The sequence below is a fragment of the Typopeltis vanoorti genome, chromosome 1 (assembly GCF_054136105.1).
Source record: "Typopeltis vanoorti isolate ZY-2024b chromosome 1, IOZ_Tvanoo_1.0, whole genome shotgun sequence".
NCBI classification, from domain to species: Eukaryota; Metazoa; Arthropoda; class Arachnida; order Uropygi; family Thelyphonidae; genus Typopeltis; species Typopeltis vanoorti.
The window spans coordinates 77,341,315-77,363,065 of record NC_143549.1 but is presented as its reverse complement, the minus strand read 5'-3'; the positions used below and the strand labels follow the sequence as shown (position 1 = coordinate 77,363,065).

At 34.2% G+C, this 21,751-nt stretch overlaps 2 protein-coding genes across 5 annotated transcripts in view; one reads left to right on the top strand and one right to left on the bottom strand.

Annotated features, from left to right (window-relative positions):
• Nucleotides 1-13,100, bottom strand: part of LOC150110112 (putative E3 ubiquitin-protein ligase makorin-1) — a 287,948-nt gene extending 274,848 nt beyond the window's left edge. For all 3 annotated transcript variants that reach the window (XM_090391472.1, XM_090391481.1, XM_090391489.1), the window contains exon 1: nucleotides 13,057-13,100. In XM_090391472.1, coding sequence (XP_090247598.1) covers nucleotides 13,057-13,100 — 44 coding nt within the window. The remainder of the gene's footprint in view (nucleotides 1-13,056) is intronic.
• Nucleotides 13,101-13,189: 89 nt separating this feature from the next.
• LOC150110111 (cysteine-rich with EGF-like domain protein 2) overlaps nucleotides 13,190-21,751 on the top strand; it is a 215,018-nt gene continuing 206,456 nt past the window's right edge. The window contains exons 1-2 of one of the 2 annotated variants that reach the window (XM_090391457.1): nucleotides 13,190-13,379; nucleotides 20,908-21,097. In XM_090391457.1, coding sequence (XP_090247583.1) covers nucleotides 20,924-21,097 — 174 coding nt within the window. In that variant the 5' untranslated portion in view covers nucleotides 13,190-13,379; nucleotides 20,908-20,923. Of the gene's footprint in view, nucleotides 13,380-13,909; nucleotides 13,935-20,907; nucleotides 21,098-21,751 lie in introns of those variants that run through there. The other variant, XM_090391462.1, reaches the window with a different exon arrangement.

Sequence of the window (21,751 nt, the reverse complement as noted above, 5' to 3'; positions counted from 1 at the left end):
TTAAGTCATACATGATTACTAATTTAGCACATATTAGGGTGATTTAGTGATGTATTTCATTGTTCCCTGCTACATGGAAAATTATTATTATTGCTTTCATGTATTTCTACTCTACCTAGACCCAAACTAGTAGATATCATTAGGACCCCCCCCCCCCCCCCACACACACTTATCTGTTCTGTCCTTACAAAATACTATACCCTTCATACTAGATCCCTGTTACATCTGACTCCAATAGTCAGCTGTCACCAATGACAACAATCTTAGGCTACAACACATTTATGAAAGCAAAAAACTCAACCCCTTTTTTTGATGCTCTGGCATTTGCGAATAGATGTAACAAGTTACTATCTGACTTTTTCTTATACTTACTTCTGCAGTCTGTTTGGTCCAGTTCAGAAACTTTCTCTTTTCCCTTTTAAGAAACACTCAAAAAGAAGTGTTTCCACCCCCTTCACCAGATACATAACCATGCTCAATGACATTCATATCACTGTCAAATTTGCATACCAAAAATCAACTTACAGACACATTCTCACCATTCCCCCATGATGATGATCTAATTTTTCTGATTGCATTACGTCTCACCCAATAAGCCTGCCAGAGTCCAGATGCCAAATCTATCAAGTATAGGCAGTTTGTCTTGTAAAAGATTTTTCTACCATCAGACTAACTCCACAAATCAAAAAAAGTCACACCCATTTCTTCTACATAGTCTGCACATTGAATCATTGCTATCATAGCTCTACTTAACTTGGTATTATTGCATCTCAGTAATAAAACATTTTCACCAAGTTTCACCTCCATCCAACAGTCCTTTGATATCCTCTCTCACACTATATTTGTTACTACTTAAATCATTAGTTCCAACAAACACTGCCATCTCTTTTCTACTTCTCTATTAAAATCACATCTCTAATTTTTGCCTCTTGCAAAGCTTCAAGCAATGACTGTGAGAAGTGCAAATTTCCTGATTAAAAAGTCATATCACATTACTTTTGTTTAATGTTCTGACAGAATCATTGGCCCAGTTCAGAAACTCTCTTTTCCCTTAAGATACATTCAAAAAGTCTCAAACTGAAGTGTTTTTTCCTGCCTCCTCATGATCTGATTATTTTTATTCTGTCTAAATTACTTTAAATATTTCTCAATTTTTTCTATTATCTAGAATAGAAAATATCAGAACAGAAATTTTTCTAATAAGTATATTTCAAATATAGTTATCCTTATTTATATTAACTTTACAATGGAGGAGGAAGAAAGATATATAAGGCAGTAATACAAGAACTGTACTACTGTATTGCATCATCACTGTCATCAATTTCCTGATAAGTACCCTCAAGAGTGTTCAAGGCTACCTATGACAGCACACCATGTTTAAGCTTACGTTATTAATAATCTATTAATCATTTTCCCCAAATTTAGCCTATTACTTGTTAGCACTCCAATATTGTCATATCTAAGATTTCATTCTTCTAAAGCACTTCACTTCTGACCAAATCAATCCACTAGACCTTGTGGATTGATTTGGTCAGATCTTCCAGGTCTTCCTCTGGGTTGTTTTCCTGCTATCTTGACATGAACATCTGTTTTGTTAACCTTTCTATTCCCATTTAATTTAAATGCCCATAACACCTTAGATTAGCCCTGCTCACACACATTCTTGAATGCAAACAATGTCAAGTTCCTTCTTAATGTCTTCATTTTTAATACGATTCTGCCATACCATCTGTTCAGGTCTCTATTTTTCTCATATCTCTTATCTGTGGTCTCTAGTCTTTGATCAAGTGCTTTATTCTAACCTAACTCTCAGATCAATAACTTAAAACTGGTTTGAACAGTGTCTTGTATACTGCTAGTTTCATGGTTTGGCAAATTTCTCTCATATTCCACATAAATTTAACTGGCTTCCCACCACACCATCTTTGCATATTCTGCTGTCTATTTCCTAGTTTAATTTGTCATCTTCAGTAAAAACTGTGCCTAAATAGTTGAAATGTTTTTACTTGTTCTCTAGGTTCTCCACTGAGAATGCAACTGAAGTTTATGTTTCTGCCTATTTTCATAGTGTTGGTTTTTTTTATAGCTGATTTTCATGCCAAGTGGCATTAACCTGATATTAGAACTGGAGATATCAAATTTAGCTCTATGGTTTATGCAGGTAATGTCGCACTACCAAATACATCCAGTACAAGATGATAAATAAAAGAAGATAATGCATCCTTGTCTTACATCAAACCATCTTCATGTATTTCCTTCAATTCTAACTGCTGATTTACAACTTAAATATAGACTATGTATTGCTCTGTATAATGTTCCATTTACCCCATATAATTTTTGTGTTTTAAAAGGTTTTTCTCTAGGCACCTTATCATATGTCTTTTCAGATCTACAAAACTTAAGCACAGATCCTTGTCATGTTTTCTAAATTATTTGTTGTAAAGTAAAAATCTGATCTTGAAAAAGTTAAATTTTTTTCTGTATGACTCAGTTTATGCTAGAGTTAAGTTCCTAAGATTTCCAGCATAAAATAAAGCAAAAATATAATGGGAACATATATAAATACATTAGGTTCAGTTTTAGCTCAGTAGAAGTGGCGTTTGCACTCTACAGCACTTGACCGCACGACGAAAGGTGTTCAAATTTAGTCACCGATTAGAGAAACCTTTTCTAAGCCTTTTCTCGACCAGTTCCAGAGTTAGTCGATCTCTGGCATGGGCTAGCGGGTTTTTCGTCCCATAAACTCACGAAAATCGGCCGTCGAACCCACACTATTTTTAGACATTAAATATATTGTGTTAGGGACCACCAGATGGCGGTACTTAATAGCTGCCTTCTTCACTGCATGCTGATTAGCCTTGGGCCAGCTACCTCTGATTGGCTACCAGTGGAGATTGAACTGCCCACTCAGTCTCAAAAAATCAGCTAATGCCTTTTTGTTCCCGTATAGGGAACAAAAAGGCATTAGCTGATTTTTTTTTTTTTTCAGTTTAAAATTTTCAGTAATCAACACAAAATAGTTAAAAAAATGTTTTATTTTATGAAATTTCGAATTGAAAATTGTATAATGTTTAAGAAAAAGAAATAAAATTTGCTGCTTTAAAAATAATAGCATAGAGAATAGATGTCTGTTTGGCATTCTTCTTTTCTGATAATAAGTTATAATGGTATGGCTATAGAACTGTCTCAATTCCTCTCTTAACGGTTGAGCTCCATTCCCTGTTGGGTGACTCCTATAGAAAATCTTACATCTGTTATTAATAAGAGCAATAGCCTTTTGCATTGATATCATTGTTAGGGTCCTAATTAGCATTGCAGAATTACCTTCATTCTTCTGTGTCTTCTTTGGAGTTGTTCAGATGGCTCTCCTAATTCTTCCACTGAAAGTTCTTCACCGTGACTCTCAAAAGAGCTTATTTTTCATTATAGTTGTTACGGTGAAGATAAGACACACATCTGTCTGATCAAGTTTCACCTTTCTCCATTTGCAAATAACTTCAATTTTTTTCTTCGATTTACACTGTTTTTTAGTCTCTTATCCAGATGTACTTGATAACATGTTTTGGGAGCATGGTGGCAGATATTTGAAAATATTAATAGAAAGAAGAGCGCAAAATGGACCATAAACACCTAAAAAAATAAAAAAGAAAGGAAAGAAAAAAATCAGAGCAACTGGGGGTGGAGGAAAGAAGGCACTTGTTAAAGGGACTGGAGAGTAGGAGTAGCCATCAAGGTTGGGAGATTTGCTTTTTCTTATTATTTGCATTTTATATTATTTTATTTTTTGTTCAATTACTTAAATTTTAGGCCAAGTTTTAGACCATTTAGTATTAGACTTTCTAGACACCATCTGTGTGTAGAAAGCCAGGAAGAGGCATGACTCATCGCCCTCCTCCAATCTTAATCTATGAGAGGCACAAAAGTGAAGCAGGCATAAACAAATCATACCCATATTCTTTTCTGGGCATCTGACAACTTATTTGCTAGGAGCTTCTTTTTTTTTTATTATAATTACGTGACACCTCCAGGGAGTCCAAAGACTCATTGAGGAAGGACATCTACTCTACAACTCTCCATTTCCACCACTCAATCCAACTACGGCGAGCCGTATCATCAACACCATCTAATGCCCATCGACACAACTTGTATTTTCACAGACAATCACAAACATCCATGCAGGATTCAAACCCATAGCCTTTAGCTGGAGAACACATACGCTAACCATTTGGCCAACCAGGCCAGCAATTCTTTCTTTCTTTAACTTCTTGTGTCCACCATGGGGGGGGGGTTCTTATTTTTATATCTCTCCAGACAACTTAACCATATAAACTTTCCTAGCTGAATTAATGTCTTCTTCATTGCATAAAATGAATAATATGAATTTGGCAACAGGGAATGATGGGATTTCAGCAATTCTAATAGTGTGTTATGCTGAACTGGCTGTTCCTTTGACTTCATGCTAAGCCTCAGCACAGAATGTACAATAAGAAATGTATGAAAGAATTTTTTCAATGTATTAGTTTCTTTGGAGTGGTGGTGGTTAAGTTTTGGAAAAGTTGAGTAACAAAATTACATGATATCCACAGTAATAAACTTTATAATTAAAGTACAGATATTTTGTACCGAAAATAACAGTAACACTTTTTTAAAGAAAGTTGTGAAGCCCTTTTACATTTGCCTAGCCTGAATTGTTTCTCTTTCCCAAAAGTTTGGGAGATTCTCATTTTATGTAAACATCAAAAATAATTTTATTATTTATTAACATTAATTTCTAGCTCACTGCAACTGTTTTTAACTGGTAAACTGATTGTTATGTACCTTGTATTCCTATTCTTTGATTTGCTTGTTCCTACACACTGATCATGTACTATTATTTTCAGTACAAAATATCTGTACTTTCATTAAAGTTTATTACTGTGATTATTGTAATTTTACTGTTTGTAGTTATGTCACAGGAACTTTTAAAAAGTTCGAAAGTTGGTAAAAGACTGCACACAAAAATGGATTGATAGAGAATCTGCTTTGCAACAAAAGCATGGATTTACTAAAGGAAGGTAATATTTGAATAACTTGCTCACATTTTATAATAATGTGATGGTTTGGACTTTGCTAAAACTTTTGACAGGATTCAGCATAGAAGGCTGTTGCATAAGATGAAGGATATCTGATTGGATTATAAACTACTAGTCTGGATAAGAAGGTGGCTAACTGATACATTAAAAAGTGGTGAATGGGAGATGTAACTTTGTAAGATTTAAGGTGACCACTGGTATACTACAGGGATTAGTCCTTAATGCATTGATATTCAATTAAAGGAGAGTGTTAAAAATAATCAACACTGTGGAATGTTGATTTTGAAAACAGACTGAGAATTTGTGGGCTGCAGACAGGAGAAAGAGTGGTGGTGGTCTGATAGACTTATAAACTATTAAAAGGTGTACAACATACTAATAGATAAAATTTTTAATTTTATGGAGGGTAGAAAGAGGGTGAGAGAGGAAATCCATGTAAGTTGAAAATGAATGTAGTAAGAAAGGAGTAAGTGACGTGGAATCATTTGCCCTTGGAGGTTGTGAGTGCAGATAGACATTGATGATGCACATGTGTGCTTAGCGGGACAAAGGTTCTGTTCACCAGCATTAACATTTAACTTGTGATTTTGTCATCTCTGTGTTTTGACAAGCTTTTGGTACTGAATTTAGGTAATACAATAACTCCACTAAAAACTACAATAATAATCTTAAAATATATCAATTAATATCAAAAACACCAAAATAAAAAAAATCAATGACATATGACAGAAATATTTCCAATGTAGTAAGAGCATGAAATGAATTGTCTGATAGAGAAGAGAATGCAGATATTCAATGAGTTTAAGTATATGATAGGATTTGTATCAGCTAATGCAGACCCACAATGAGTTTTATGACACCACTGGAGATGGAGAGGTCCTGAATACTATATTACACTAAAATTTGTGTTCAGGATAAAAGTGTACAGAGGATTTGAAATTGTAAGTGACCAGTGCTTAGTACTAAGTAGGATAAAAATGGATTTCACAGTGAAAAGAACAGTATATAAGAAAGTTTTAAAAAGAATGAAAGTGAAAGTTAAGCAGCTTTTACACATAAATTACACTCAACTATCCAAACATTATCAAAGGAAATTTGAAGCAGTTTGAGAACAAAAACTAAATCTTGCAGCTGAAGAAGACTGATTGATTCAGCAAAGAAGGTAGGTGGTGAAGTTGTCTGTAAGGATAGAAAAATAACCCCATGGTGGACACAAGAAGTTAAAACAGTAGTTCTGAAAAGAAGACAACATACCAAAAGTTCTGATCAAATAAGTTTGCAGATGCCCTAAAAGAACATAGAGAAATATATAAGTGAGCTAAGCTATATGTAAAAGTAGCTAAACAAGTCATGGGAAGCCTTTGGTAAAAGTATGGAAAATAAATATTAGGAAGATGGCAATAAATATCTGGAAGCTATTGAAGAAGCCTAGAAATGGAGGAAAGAGTACTGTAAAAGTAATCAAGGATGATAAAGGTAATATGAAAACTGAAGATAAGGATATCCTAGATGTTTTGAGTAACTACTCTAAACTATTAAAAAATGATTATTAAATGAAAAAAGAGTGACTACTAAACAATTTTAAGAGGAATACATATCAATATTTGAGGTAGAAAAAAAAAAAGAAAAATGGAGGAAAGAGTACTGTAAAAGTAATCAAGGATGATAAAGATAATATGAAAACTGAAGATAAGGATATCCTAGATATTTAGAGTAACTACTCTTAAACTATTAAAAAAAGACTATTAAATGAAAAAAGAGTGACAGAACTGTACTAAACAATTTTAAGAGGAATACATATCAATATTTGAGGTAGAAAAATGCAATGAAAAATTCAAAATGGGAAAGGCAGCCAGAGTACATGATATTTGACCAGAAATGCTTAAGTATGGAGGGATAAAAGTTTTGCAGTGGCTACACACTGCATAATTCAGAAAGCCTGCTCAGGAGTCAGAATTCCCAATTACATTAGAGCTCTCTCTCATGGTATCCATGTAAAAAAAGGGTATAAAACTGAATGTGAGAATTAGAGAGATATTTGTCTACTAAGTGTTCCAGGTAAGATTTATGCAAGCATACTTGAAAAGAGGTCGAGAAAGATTGTGGAAGGGAAACTTGGAGAACAAGCTGCATACAGGCCAAACAGAGGTTGTCAACATCAGATTTTCACTTTAAGTCAAATTAGTTGAGAAATCATAGGAATATGACAGAGATCTGTACTTAAGTTTTGCTGATCTGGAAAAGGCATACACAAGGCACCTAAAGAAAAGCTTTTCAAAACACTACAATTATATGGGATGAATGGAACATTATACAGAGCAATCCATAGTCTATATTTAAGTTGTCAGTCAGTCAGCAGTTAGAAATGAAGGAAATACAGGAAGATGGTTTGATGTAAAATCAGGGGATAAGACAAGGATGCACATTATCTCCACTCTTATTCATCATCTGTATGGATCATACCATGAAAGAAAGCAGCAAGGCCTGATATTAGAATTGGACATGTCAAACTCAGCTCTTTGCTTTATGCAGATGATGATGTACCGCTAAACACATTTAGTGCAGGTCTCCAGAATTCTCTAACTAAATTAAATAACAGCTGTAACAAATTTGGCATGAAAATCAGCAATAAAAAGACCAAAACTACAAAAATATAAACATAGAAAACTTCAGCTGTTCTGAATGGAGATCCTATAGAACAAGTAAAAAATTTAAGCTATTTAGGCAAAATGGCAGAGTAAATCTGGAAATAAACAAAAGAATAAGCAAAACAGGTATGGTGGATAGACAGGTGAATAAATGTATATGGAATAAGAGAGAAATTAGCCAAAACACCAAACAAGCAGTATACAACCAGTTTTAAGTTATTGATCTGAGAGTTGGGTTAGAAACAAAGCTTGATCAAAGACTAGAGACCAAAGATATGAGGGTTCTGAGAAAAATTAGTGGAGTGAACCAATGGCAGAATTATATTAAAAATGATATTAAAAAGGACCCTGACACTATTAGCATTCAAGAATGTGTAAGCAGAGCTAATCTAAGTGTAATGGTCATTGAAATAGAATGGGAGAGGAAAGGTTAGCAAAACAGATGTTTGATGCCAAGATGGCAGGAAAATGACTCAGAGGAAAACCAAGGTCTAGGTGGAATGATTTAGTCAGAAGTGCCTTAGAAGAACAAAATGTTAGGTATGATAATAATTTAGTGTTCTCACAAGCAATAGACTAATTTGGAAGAAAACTGTGGGTAGGAGATTATTAATAATGTAAACTTAATCATGTAGTATCAGAGTAACTTGAACACCCCTTTGGGGTAGATATCAGGAAATTGATTACTAAAATTTGTGAAGGTTTATTATCTGAGAACATCACTGGTTTCAAGATCATGTATAAAAAAAAAAAAGCACTGTGTTAGGTTTTTTTCATGTTCTGATTAGAATGGAAAAACAATATTCTACTACTACATGCACAGGAATGTATATTTAAAAATGGCTATCCAAAAAAAAAAGAAAAAGAAAAAGAAAAAAGAAGTTTATTCCATATTAATTGGGCCACTAATGGGTGAGAATAAGCAATATACAGCATCTTCCTGTCAAATCAAATGTGGCGTGGTTATGTTCCAGGTCAGTTTAGGCACCAGGATCCCTTTTGTGGAAACAAAAGGGGGATCCTAGTGCTTGCAGTAAGCATTCCTACTGCAAAAAGGATATCTTCTTAGTTGGAGGAAATGCCAACTAGACCACTAGATGGCCTTCATCGCCTAGTGAAACACCACCATCCTGCTTATTGGGAGCAGGGCTTGAAGTGGCAAATGCTGTGTTTGGCCTCTAAAGCAGTGGCTGTGGCCAAATCAGGAGATTTCCCTGCCACATCGTGCCAGGCGAAGGAGTCCAAGTAGTGGTATCTGGGAAGCACTATCGAGGCTGCAGAATGGCAAGGAGACTAGTTGCTTTTTGTATGGTTGTCATGTTCACGAGTTTATCTCAACTGCACTGGAATGGCCCCACTCTTTCCTTTCACATAACAATAAAGTAAAAATGAAAAATGAAATACAAACAATGACAGCAAAACTGAGAAAAAAATCTCCCATGACAACCCATTCATCCAAACTTCATACTCAGCCTATGTAGAAGCATGTGATAAATGTAAATCAACTCTCAGCAAATCCAAATCCATAAAACTTATTTCTTGCCCAAACAACAGTTATGAACAGAAGTTGGTTGCTTCTGCTGACCTCTCTTCCCCATCCAGATGGCACAACAGTTACAGCACTCAAAGAAAAAAGCTGACCTCCTAACATCACTCTTGAATATATATAATTATTTTTTTTCTTTGACACCTCCAGGGAGTTCAAAGACTCATCGAGGGAGAGTGTGCCAACAGCATCGAACGATTGGTCCCCTTCCAACTACTAACCATGCTCAAACTTACTTAACTGGGCCATTTGTAGCAGAGGCTCTACCAATCGGCCAACCTTTGCCGGCAATGAAAGCAAATCACCTCCTTCCATATCAGCAATTGTGCATCATATGCTTCTTGTGGTCTTTCAGCAGAAAGACAAAAATATTAGACAAACTATATACTACAAAAGTCATCTATTCTTGATGATCTCTCTCTCCTTTTACCAAAATGCTGTGCTCCAGAGCAAACACCTGTCTATCATCTCTTCAATCTTCTATACTCAGCCGGCACCTATTCCATCTCAAAGAAGCAAGCATATATACCACCCATTCCAAAAAAGGGAGACAAAAGTCAACTGACCAATTGCTATCACTTCAATCCTCCACAAAATAATGGAGAAAGTTATCAATGGTCAAATTCTTCACTACCTAGAACCTCACCAGTTAATCAGCAACCACTAGTATAGATTCTGCCAATCCAGACCCACAGCTGATATCTTGGACTATATCATCTACCACTGGACACATGCCATAGAAAAGTTCAGAGAGACATGTACTGTAATGCTTGACATTTCCAGGACCTTCAATTGTGTTTGGCATCAAGACCTACTTTGCACACTACCTTCCTTTGGTTTGCCTACTACCCTCCATAACTGGACAGCGAGCTTTCTCTCCAGTTGTTCACTGCATGTCATAGTGGATGGCATACACTCTCTCTCTGAGTTTTGACACCATTGCAGGAGTGCCTCCTTGGGGCTCTGTTCTCCCACTTATTCTATTTCTCTTATACATAAATGACCTACTCTCAGTCACTACAAATCCTATCCATAGCTTTGTGGACAACATGACTCTCCATTCATCCCATCCCTTCTGAGAACCATGTAGCTCCCAGACATCCTTTGCATCAAGATCATCCAGAACAGAGTCTTAAACACTGATCTCCATACCATTCTTTAGAGGACAAGTAATCTAGTTACCTTCAACGCTTCCAACATGCAGTCCTGGCTTTTCTCTTGCAACAGGATCTCAGCTAACCTTCCCTCATCCTCAGCAATACACACATCATGAGACAGGATAAACCATCTCTCCTTGGACAGACATTTGTCCCAACCTCTCTCTTGGCACAAATACATCACATTAATAGCTTCCTCAGCTTCTATAAAACTAGGCATTCTTTTTGGCTCAAGAAGTTATTTTACATCCACCCAACTATTAACTTTATATTAATTCCATATCCACCCATCCTCAGAATACTGCTCATACACTCGAAGCTGTGCACCTAAAATCTTAAAAATTCTTGATGCTGTCCACAGCAGAGCAATTTGGCTCTTAGATGATCCTTACCTTACAGGCTCACTTCCAGTTCTATCTCACAGAAGCAATGTTTGAGTTTATGTCTCTTCCACACGCATTTCCATGACCATTGACTCCAATGAACTGACAAACATTATTCCTCCATTTACAGTTAGGCCTCTTAAAACAAGAGCAGCAGCTGTCCAATGTCCCTCTTTCAGTACAATGGGAAATTATCAAATTTGCTTCTCTTCTTTTATTCTATCTACCTCTGTTCTCTGGGACAGCCTTTCACATGATGTTTTCCAACAGTTTCAACCTACAGCTAAGAAAAATGTCAATAAAGTTCTTTTTCAATCATAATCTGAACCTCACACATGGCACTGATGTACTATAGGTTCTACTATCCCTTGTATGGGATAAATATACATAAAAAATTTATATGCATGATATATGATGAATATATTACTTTTATCATAAAATAATGGTATTTCTAGAAAGGAAATTACATAGATGATAATACTAACTAAAATAATTTAATTCACATTTCCTATATTTTTCCAAAATTAAATTGGCATCATCAGGGAACAATGCACAGGCAAAGATAAATACGTGCAATCTGAAATAGAGAAACAAAAGGTAGGCTTATAAACTTACCACTAGTGGACTTAATCAGTTGCTCCTGGCCACTGGGCTGAGGATTTCCCTGGACCCAAAGGCAAATTTAACTTTGCAGAAATATTGAAAACACTATATAATTTATAATTTTTTTTTTAACACTAATCTATTTTAATTTTCTTTAAGGGAAAAAAATGCTTTCAATTATGTGCTCATCTGACAATGAGTCTTTCGAAGCTGTATAACAATATTTGCTCACAAATTTCTAAGGATATGTTAATATTGGCAATTTTTTTAACTACTATTTTTTGTGAAAATGAATAATGAACGTTTTCATCGAGTGTTCATCTGGTGCAGTGTTTTAACACAGTAGAGATACATTTGCTAACAAAAGAAATAACCATTTAAATTTCAAACGTTATTCTCAAAATCAACATAAGACAAAAACATCGGTTGCATTCCAGCTTGTTCACAAGACATAAAGAGATGCAAAACTATGCTCATATTTTGAAATTTTAAAATTACACCAATTTATTTTTAAATAAAATGTTAAACTTTCTAATATAAAAAAATAAGTAGTTCGATTTTTATTACATTTCAGGGTTGTCTTTTTTATTTGGTGTTTTATATTTTAAATGAGCTAAAAGTTTTTTTAATGTCACGAAAAAATAAAATACAAAATAACAAGAAATTTCTTTTTTTTTTTTTTTTTTTTTTTTACCAGCAGCATGCAAAAGAGGACTTCTCTAAAAGCTTTAATTCAGAAATTTTGATAACTGAATATACTTAATATAACCTTGTAATCATTTAAATTTGAAAAAAAAACTGAAATTATAAAAAGGAAATAAACATTCGCTTTGAATTAAGGTAATGAATGCACATCACATCATGTTAATTTCAATAATAAAATTCCTGTTGTCATATAAAAAAAGAAAAAAAAACAGATCTTGCCACTCTGTATGAAACGCGAACTCTTTATCAGATTTAATTTCAAACATCGCTTTTCTATTCACGCATTCATTTTCTGAAAATGATAGCGTGCTTTGAAGTATCAGATTTTTTGATTCACCTAGGTTAGGCCACCACCTTTGTGGAAGATACAGGGAATCGAGACAGTCGTGTCTCATCATTTATAATACTGACTTTCAACACACTATACGATACAATTCTGAATAATTTTTAATGGAAACTTGAATTGCTTAATTTTATATCATAAGTGGCATTATGGTGGTTTTTTAATGAATAACATAAAGGAATACGCAAATAAAAAAACATACAAACTTAGATTCATTACAGAAAATTTTGTTCATAAAAATTTACAACACATTTTGTGGTATACAGTGACCTTTCATTTGTCTTAATGATTTGGCTTGCCAACAGGTCCATGATCTATATATATTCCTAGCTTTGGCTTTTATTGCAACAATGATGCCTAACATTATAATTACAAAACCTATCCTTACAGTATGTAAATCATAGTTTTCACACTGGCTTGCATTTTCTAAGGTAAACATAAATTTATGAATAATGGCTTTCATTTTCATAACGACTTGCTGTTAAATTTTACTCAGAATTCAGAGCTTTCATTTGCTCGCTTCTAAATGAATGAAATTCCTCCGAGATTTTATTACAATTACACAGCAAAATTTTTCATCGAAAGCTTAGCATACACACCTGCAAAAAACACTTCCAGACCCAACGGTACTACCTTCCGCCATTTTTGTTTCTGAATTGTTCTGCTTTCAAAATTTATGCCTACAGGAGGCGCTCAAAATTGGCAACAAAAGATGGCGCCTGCTTAGGGCGTTGATAACGCTAACGTAGTCATGAACGTTGCGTGGAAGAGGTTGATTGGCAGAATTATACTATAGTATTGAGATGAAACGAACCGGACGTTTTAGTGGAGTTAAAGCAAGAATAAGTGTAAATCTAAATATGAGTGGTAATTAAGTATTATTTCCACTGCTGCTAAGTGATGGAATATCGGTAGTATTACAGTAAGTGCATGATCGTGATATTTTCCAGTGAAGTGGTGTTATATTGCATATGCCGACTAGGTGCACGTTGGTTAATGTGTTTTATGTTGCTACTCTGCTTTGCAGTAATGCTTTAAGATTGCGCCACGTGCAAGTGAGCTGATTTTAAAAGAAGGTTAATGAGAAGATGCCGAAAACGAATTATTATTAACACTGCTATTGTACCTCCATAGAATGGAAATTAAAATCATATTTTACTTTTGGTATTGGTACAAGTTATTGTTAATATCAACAATCATATCGATTTCTCTCCTATTCAATTCTGAAACGCGAAAGTTATAGAAGCAAGTTTTATTATTTATTATGATTATATTTATTTATGCTAAACCTGACGCATGTAATCGCAACCTGATATTTTACTGAATTGTATTCTAGATATGACGAAAAAGTATCATTAACAAATTTAAAAAAAAAAATGTCCCTGATATTGAAAAGGTGATACGATGAATGTCGAAGATTTCCCAAAAGATATACTTTATACTGGATCTGGCTTGTTTTTTGATGGCAGTCAGAGGAGTTAGTATTACTTCATATACTATTTTGTTTTTGTTCTAGATGACCGTAGTGTATGCCAGTTGTCCGGTGAAAGTAACTGCTGTTAGCTAAGGCATGTATTCATTTTTGAATTATTTTTAGTGCGTGGGAAGGATATAGTTAAGTTTTTTATTTGGAGGAATAAAGTGAACATTTCTTAGGGTACCTATTGGAGTAGTTAGGAAAGCATGAGTTGATGTATCTTGGAGAGATACAATGGTGCACCCAAAGGGGGGGGGGGGCTTCTCCCAGAGAAAATTGAAAGAACACTAGAAAATTTTCCAAAAATCTTTTCCTAATTAAAATTCATTTTTTAAAATTTATGTTGTGTCGTGTCTTCTATTTCTATACTTCTCATGAATTAGTGATCATTATAGATGCTCAGTCAGGTCATTTTTGATGCTTAGTGTGTATTCTCAAATCGTCTACAGTCACACCCCCCTCCCCCAAGATTAAATCCTGAATGTGCTGCTGGGGATATTTAGCAGTTTTCTTTAATCCTTCATAACTTGGAAGATATTCTCTTTACATTGGCATCCCATGGAGACCAGGAATAATCTGTAGCAGTTTACTCTATATCATTATTTACCTATCATTTATTTATATATATTATTACATTAACTCTCCTAGAGTCAAAGGCTCATCAAGGGATTATCACTTAATGTTTATCGGCCAAAAATACCATTACAATTTTTAGATATGACTTATCCAGCTCATGCAGTACTTGTCATACATCTTAAACTTATTTACTAATAATGCATTCACCATTCTCTCTGACAACATTGCCACTCAGTTGTCAGGTAATAATGGTATTTACAAACCTTGCACCCTTGCTAACCAATCTGTTATTTTTCTTTCATGATGACCGTGGTTATTTTCTCTTACTATGTTTTATAAAAAATCTCTGCATCTTTGCTATAAAATCCCTTTGCTAACTTATTTTTTATCATGTCTTCCCACCTTTTTTATCTGTCTAGCAAACCGTTCAACTTAGTCTCTTAATTTGTCCTTATAGTTAATATTCCACAGTTGGAAATTATCTTAGTTCATAATTAGTTTGTGTTTAATAGAATTAATACATCACAGAGAAATAATGAAACAAGTTTAATAGTTCCAGTATTTTTCCCTCTGTCACAGACACATCTGGGATACATAAAATTGTGATAATGTGTACCAAAACACATAAGTGGAATATTGATTTAGATCATGATTTTTTTTTTCTCCCACATAAAAGCCAGCCTTATTGGCCAAGTGGTTATCGTATCCGTTCTTCAGGCCAAAGTGGGTTCGAATCCCACTGTGGGCATGGATGTTTGTGATTGTCTGTTAAAATACTAGTGGTGGTGGTAAGCAGTAGATGCCGCTGGTGTAGATGATGATGATGGTAGTTGTGGTTTGCTGTAGTTGGTGAGTTGTAGAGTAGGTGCCCTCCCTCGATGAGTCTTTAGACTCCTTGGAGGTGTCATGTAATAATAATACATCAGTTATTTTTCTTAACCCTTTCAGGACCATGGGACATATGTGTCCCCACATAAAATTTTAATTTATTTGCAACTCTTTATGTCCAATGGGACACATGTCCCATGAAATTCTATAAAACCTATGATTTTTTTCCTACATAATGATGATGCTTTATGTTAAATGTATACCTAATAAAGTCATTTTAATACCTAAAAACTTTCTATTATTTCATAAGTCCTTCTGGTCCTGAAAGGGTTAACTCAGCAATATCCAGAATCTTTTAGCTATTTACCTTTTGAACTCTTCCCAGTGTTACTTCATTCCAACTAAATCTAATGGACCAAATCTGCCCCACAGTAGTCTAAATGTATTTGAATCCATGCCATTATATAATAGCATACCTACTTTGTCACAGCAACTGGTTCCTTCGTTTTTCCAACATTTTATACTCAGCTTTACTACATTTGCTATGCATCCCTTGAACTCTAGCCCCTTATTCATCATTATCCCCAATCCCTTGTCTCTACCACCACAGTGCATTTCAACCAGTATAGTATAGAACAGGATTCTCAACCTATGGTACGCGTACCACTGCCTTACTGGTACATCTAATATCTTGAATTAAATATAGTGGCATGCCACTGGAAAAGGTTGAGAACCCCTGGTATAGAGCATTTCATCTCTGGTCCAAAACACAGAACTTACACTTGACAGTGAACAGACACCCCACCACCACCACCACTCATTTGTATGCTGGGATGTCTATTCTGTTCAGTTTCACAGTATCAGCATAAATAATAAATATTCTTTAAGGAATACATCAGTTATTTTTCATAACTTGAGCAAATTTCATAACTTTGTGTCATTGCAAACAACTGAATGTCTCTTTTTACACTAGATGCTATGTCATCATTAATATATGTTAAATACAGTAACCACAGCACAGAACCTAAGGCCCCCCCCCCCATTTTTCCTTTTTCCTCTCTGAGACATTGCTTAACTGTATACAACCCATTATCTAAAGCCTATCCTTGAACATGACTATCAGAAGTAAGTACTCAATCAGGCAACATATTCCAAGTTCTTATTGCCTGTTAAGTCAGGAAACCAATGCTAAATCCACTTAATCATTCCCTGCACAGCCACCATGTGTCTTCCTGTATTCCACCCCTTTTTTCCAACAAAATTTGAGAATGTGAACATTTTTGAGGTATTTTCTTAGCTACTCTCAAGTTGGAGATAGCAGATTTTCGCTACTAGAAACTCCTTTTGTAAAACATGTTAATAAATATACATGTAATTGACAGAATAACACGTTTATGCCATGGCCTTAACTGCTGATTAACAATAAATGAGTTGACATTTATTTGATGCCTTTTGATGTATTTTCAAAATATCATATCGCTCTTTACAAGACTAACTGAAACTAGAGGATGAGGATTCTATGCATAAGTGATGCATATAAGGATTCTGTGCATAATGAATGTTTCACGATTATCATATCCATTTTAAAGTCTATAATTTCCATTTCTGGGAATAGTAATCTATGAGAATAAACTATCACTTTATAGAATGCAGAGACTCTTGTGTTTGTGTGTCTGGCACTGCTCATTAGTTTGGTACTAGTGAGTTTTAGGATTAAAATCCACTGCTATGATGTTTGTATCCCCCCCCCATAAATAATAGTATGAGATCAGCATTTAAAAGTTCATATAGATGTTTTTGTGATCTTATTGGTTTGTCAATCACAAAGTATAGAGAGCATAAAAATTGTTCATTTCAGTTAAATTATGGAGACTACAACTGCGTTAGGAATAATTACTTTAATTTCCCACCGTTTCAATCTACATATTAAGGTCATCATCTGGAGTATACACATAGAAAAGCTGCATTAATTTCAGACAGTATGCCAAAGTGACATCGATTTGTTCAACTGTTATTCTACTGGCCTGACTTCTAGTGGAAAAAAAAAACTACATCAAAACTGTGTTCTATTTATAACATCAGAGAACAAATTCATATAGATGGTTTTAATACATCAAAAGTGGTGGCCTAATCCATAATTTAACAAGAGTGTTGTTATATTAGAGTTAAAATCCTAGCTTATTTACAGTCCTAATTATAATTAATTATATAATTATAATATGTGCCATCCATATTCTTGGGATTTTTTAGATCACCATTATTGTTAAGATTAAGGTGGTTGATAAGAATTTCATAGGCCTCTTTAAATTTATGCTCATACCACATTTGGATGTGATGTAAACAACAGGTGCCTTTCCAGTCAGTTCTATGTTGAGTATTCAGGACATGATCAGGAATGCCAGATTTACCATAATGGTGATCTAAAAATCCCAAGAATATGGATGGCACATATTCTATCCACTTAAAAGTTATTATCAGACATATTAGAAATGTTTTGGGAAAATTTGTAAAAAAAGAAGAAAGCTAATAATAAAAGTAAGTGCCTACTGGATTTCTGTTCAATGAACATGGATTAGTCATTACTAACCATGTTCCAACATTAATGTGCACAAATTCACATGGAGAGAGATGCCAGAAATAAGAAAAGTCTTGTTGAGCATGTTCAAGTTCATAGTGATCACTATTTAGTTTTGAGCAGGATAAAATTTAATACCATATTGAAAAGAAGAGTATGTAAGAAAGTTTTAAAACGAATCAGAGTTGAGCAGCTTTCAGAGGTGAACTGTAGACTCAAATACACAAACACATCATTCAAGAAAAAATGAAAGAGTTTGAAAACAAAGAACCAAATGGGGACAATTTGGTGGCAAACCCTGAAGAAAACATTGATTGATTCAGCCAAAGAGGAATGTGATGAAGTTGTGTGTAAGGATAGAAAAATCATAAATCCATGGTGGACTCAGTAAGTTAATTTAGTCAAGCAAAAGAAGAAAGCATATCTTATGTTCCTGGTGAGTAAGTCAGCTTATTTTATAAGCCATCTCTTATAGAATACAGAGAAAAATGTAAGAAAGCGAAACACTGGGTTAAACTAACTGAACAAAAGTCAGGGAAAAACTTTGGCAAAATATTCTGGAGGCTATTGAAAAATTTAGAAATAGAGGAAAGATTACTGTAAAAGGAATCGCAGATGATAAAGGTGACATGAAAACTGAAGACATAGATATTCTAGATGCCTGGAGTATTTACTTTGAAAAATTGCTAAATAAAATATTAATAGTGGTGGTGGATGGCGCTGAAGGTGATGATTGGTAGTAGATGTTTGGTGTAGTGGTGGAGATGGGGGGGTTGTACAGTGGGTGTCCTCCTGCGATGAGTCTTCGGACTCCTTGGAGGTGTCACAAATAATAATAATAAAACAGCAGTAACAGCATAGGTGTAGAAAGTACTCAAAAGGAATGCAGTGAGAAATACATATCACTACTTGAAAGTCATAAAAAAATCATTAAAAAAAAACCCTACCTCTGTATGAGACCAGCTAACTCGCTTTTCATTGAAAGAGACCAGATAAAAGTTCCTCACGATGGGAATTGAATCCAGATCTTTCCAACCAAAGGGCTTAGTCTATACCGACTCAGCTATGGAGGCTCTTTTAAGTAGTTGTGTTTTCTTGGCATGCATTTTTTTTTTTTTTTCTGTTTCTAGTGGTATTTATTTTATACATGTTAATTATTATTTGATTTTATTTTCTTTACACTGTTTCTTGGTATTTTTATTTTTCCGATGACATGACCAAATGATAATGTGAATGGCTATTTTAATCTCTGTATATCATATCATTTACTAATTTTGCTAATAATATATTATTGGCTATCAAGTAGCCTGTTATTGATTTTTGATCTCTAGCTGACTAGGTAAATTTATGAGTATTTTTTTCTGTCTAAAAAACATATATAACATTCATTATTCCTAAGTTATTGTAAGATGGAAATTCTATGAATGTTTTCCATTTTCATTAAGGCAGTTTTCTTCATAGTTACCTATCACGATAGTATTGATTCATTACCGATTCTTACATTAATGTTACCTGCTATGACTATAAAATCACCCAAATCATTTTACTCCAATTTTGAGAATATCCTGTAGTGATTTATACAACTTCACTTTCTATTGGGCAGATGCTCCTTATAATTGTTAGATGACTTCTTTTTGTTTTTATTCTTGTTTCAAATCAGTAATTGTAACTTTGTATCCTTTTTTTCCAATCTTTCTTTATCCATATAATTAATCCTAATCTAGCTTTTTCTCTTCAAATTCTCTAATTTATCTGTATATAATGTTCCGATTTTTTTTTTGTTCCTCTTAATTTCTTTTTTGTTTTGGTGATTATTGCTAAATCAATATTTGCCTTCTTTAGTTTTGCATCTAGTTCTTAAATATTTCTGGTAGAACTCTGATTTTTCCATTTATCCATTTTCAAAACCATTAACTGTTTTTGTGTCATCATCCAAAAGGACTGTCTGATGAAATTTCCTTAGAGACTTTCGAGTGGGTTACCACCCAAAATGAGATAACAGATTGGCATTAGGAAAGACATTTCCTCCAATCCATATGCTATGGTTATACCACTAATACTCAGTTGTCTGAGTCTCATTTGTTTATCCAGTCTATACACCATTTAGTGGTGAGGATGACATTTGGTTTGGAGAGCCTATGTGTTGCACATTGCCAGTCCACTACTGCCATACCCATTTGCTTATCAGCATGTTGTGTTTAATGTTAATTAATGTACTTGACTAAGATTATCTGGGGATGCTGCTCTGAAGAGACCAAACCTAGTACTTTTTTTTTTTGAGCCATTTAAGGGTTCCAATATGCAATGTAGTATCATGATGAAAAGTAAAATTCATCTTCTGCCTAAAGACATTCACAATTCATGCGAGATTGGGGAACCCACATCCTTTGGTTATTGAGCAGGAATGCCACCATGCGACCTGCCAGAATAGCATTGGGCTTTTGTGGTCTTGCTTGGTTTGTGATGTTAATGCATTGTTTTAAAGATGCTATATAATTAGTTCTGATATGTTTTGCAAGGTATCCCATAAACCCAGGACATAAAAGAGAACTTGGTATCTGCAAATATAATTGGTAAAAATATAAGTGGAGTGGTTGCTGAAAATCATAGACTTGTTATCTCAAGTGTTCACATTCCTTACTTAAGTTGTCCCATTTCCATTCCACTCTTGACAATGTCAAGAGTGGAATGGAATATTATAATGTCATGTTTATGGTCACATAGCATATAGGTGAGTTTTTCACCATAGACTCGTCAACATCAGTGTAACTTTTTTTGCTCTTGATATGTCAAGAGTATAGTGCAGTAATGGCTCATCCCAAGTAAATATTTCATCAAAATGAAAGTAAAACAGAAAATCCAATTTGCAATTACTCTTTCCGATTTAAGATTTTTCCATATTTTGCTAAATAACTTTCTTTTGTCTTAGGCTAATGAGATGTCCTGCATAACTGAGTCTTCTGTGTTGCATAATTCTTATGCATATTTTATTAGTTTTCAGGAAGAAGATATGTCAAATTCAGGAGAAATAGCCATTACATTTTTAACATGCCTAGTCATATCAGAAGCACAGTTGCCTCCTTTGCCATCTATACTTTCACAAGATGAACCAAGATCATTTACAAGTGAAACATCTCCAATACCATGTGATACTTGTCACACTCTTGTTGACTCTTTTATGAAGGTTAGAACAAAGAGCTAAAAATCACAGATAAATATCTTCTAATTTATATATATGTTTTTTCAATTTTATTTCTGTTTAGTTTAATTTATACATTGAGAATTCCAGTTAGTTGCATCATTCTTACTTTTTTTTATTTATGTATTATATGCTTTATAGTATAGAAATAGTCAATATTTCTAGATACTTCTTACGCATGTAGAAAAAATATAGAATTTTATTAAAAAACACTGATATATTTCATCCAGAGTAGCATGAACATCAGGAAGAAAGATCGGTAATTACATTGAAAACACAAATCTTAAGATCGAATCATGTGGCATGTACTTACTGGCTCATTTTTCGATCACAGTTGCGTTGACAGGATTACACTTAGAGTTCAAAGGAACAGTTGTAAAAATTTGTGCATGTTAAAAAAATATATGAACAACTATTGTATGCCCACAGTTCATAGAGCCTGGGCTGGTAGATTGCCAAGAATAGTCAATTCTTGCTGAAGGGGAGAAAGAAATAAAGGATGTACAAATTGGTCACCAACACACAAAATCACATGCTTTACACAAATTTTCCAACTGTTGTACAAGCAAAATAGTTGCCACTTTAAAAACTAGAATTTTCATAAAAGAAAGCTAATTTTCCGACATATAATAATAAACA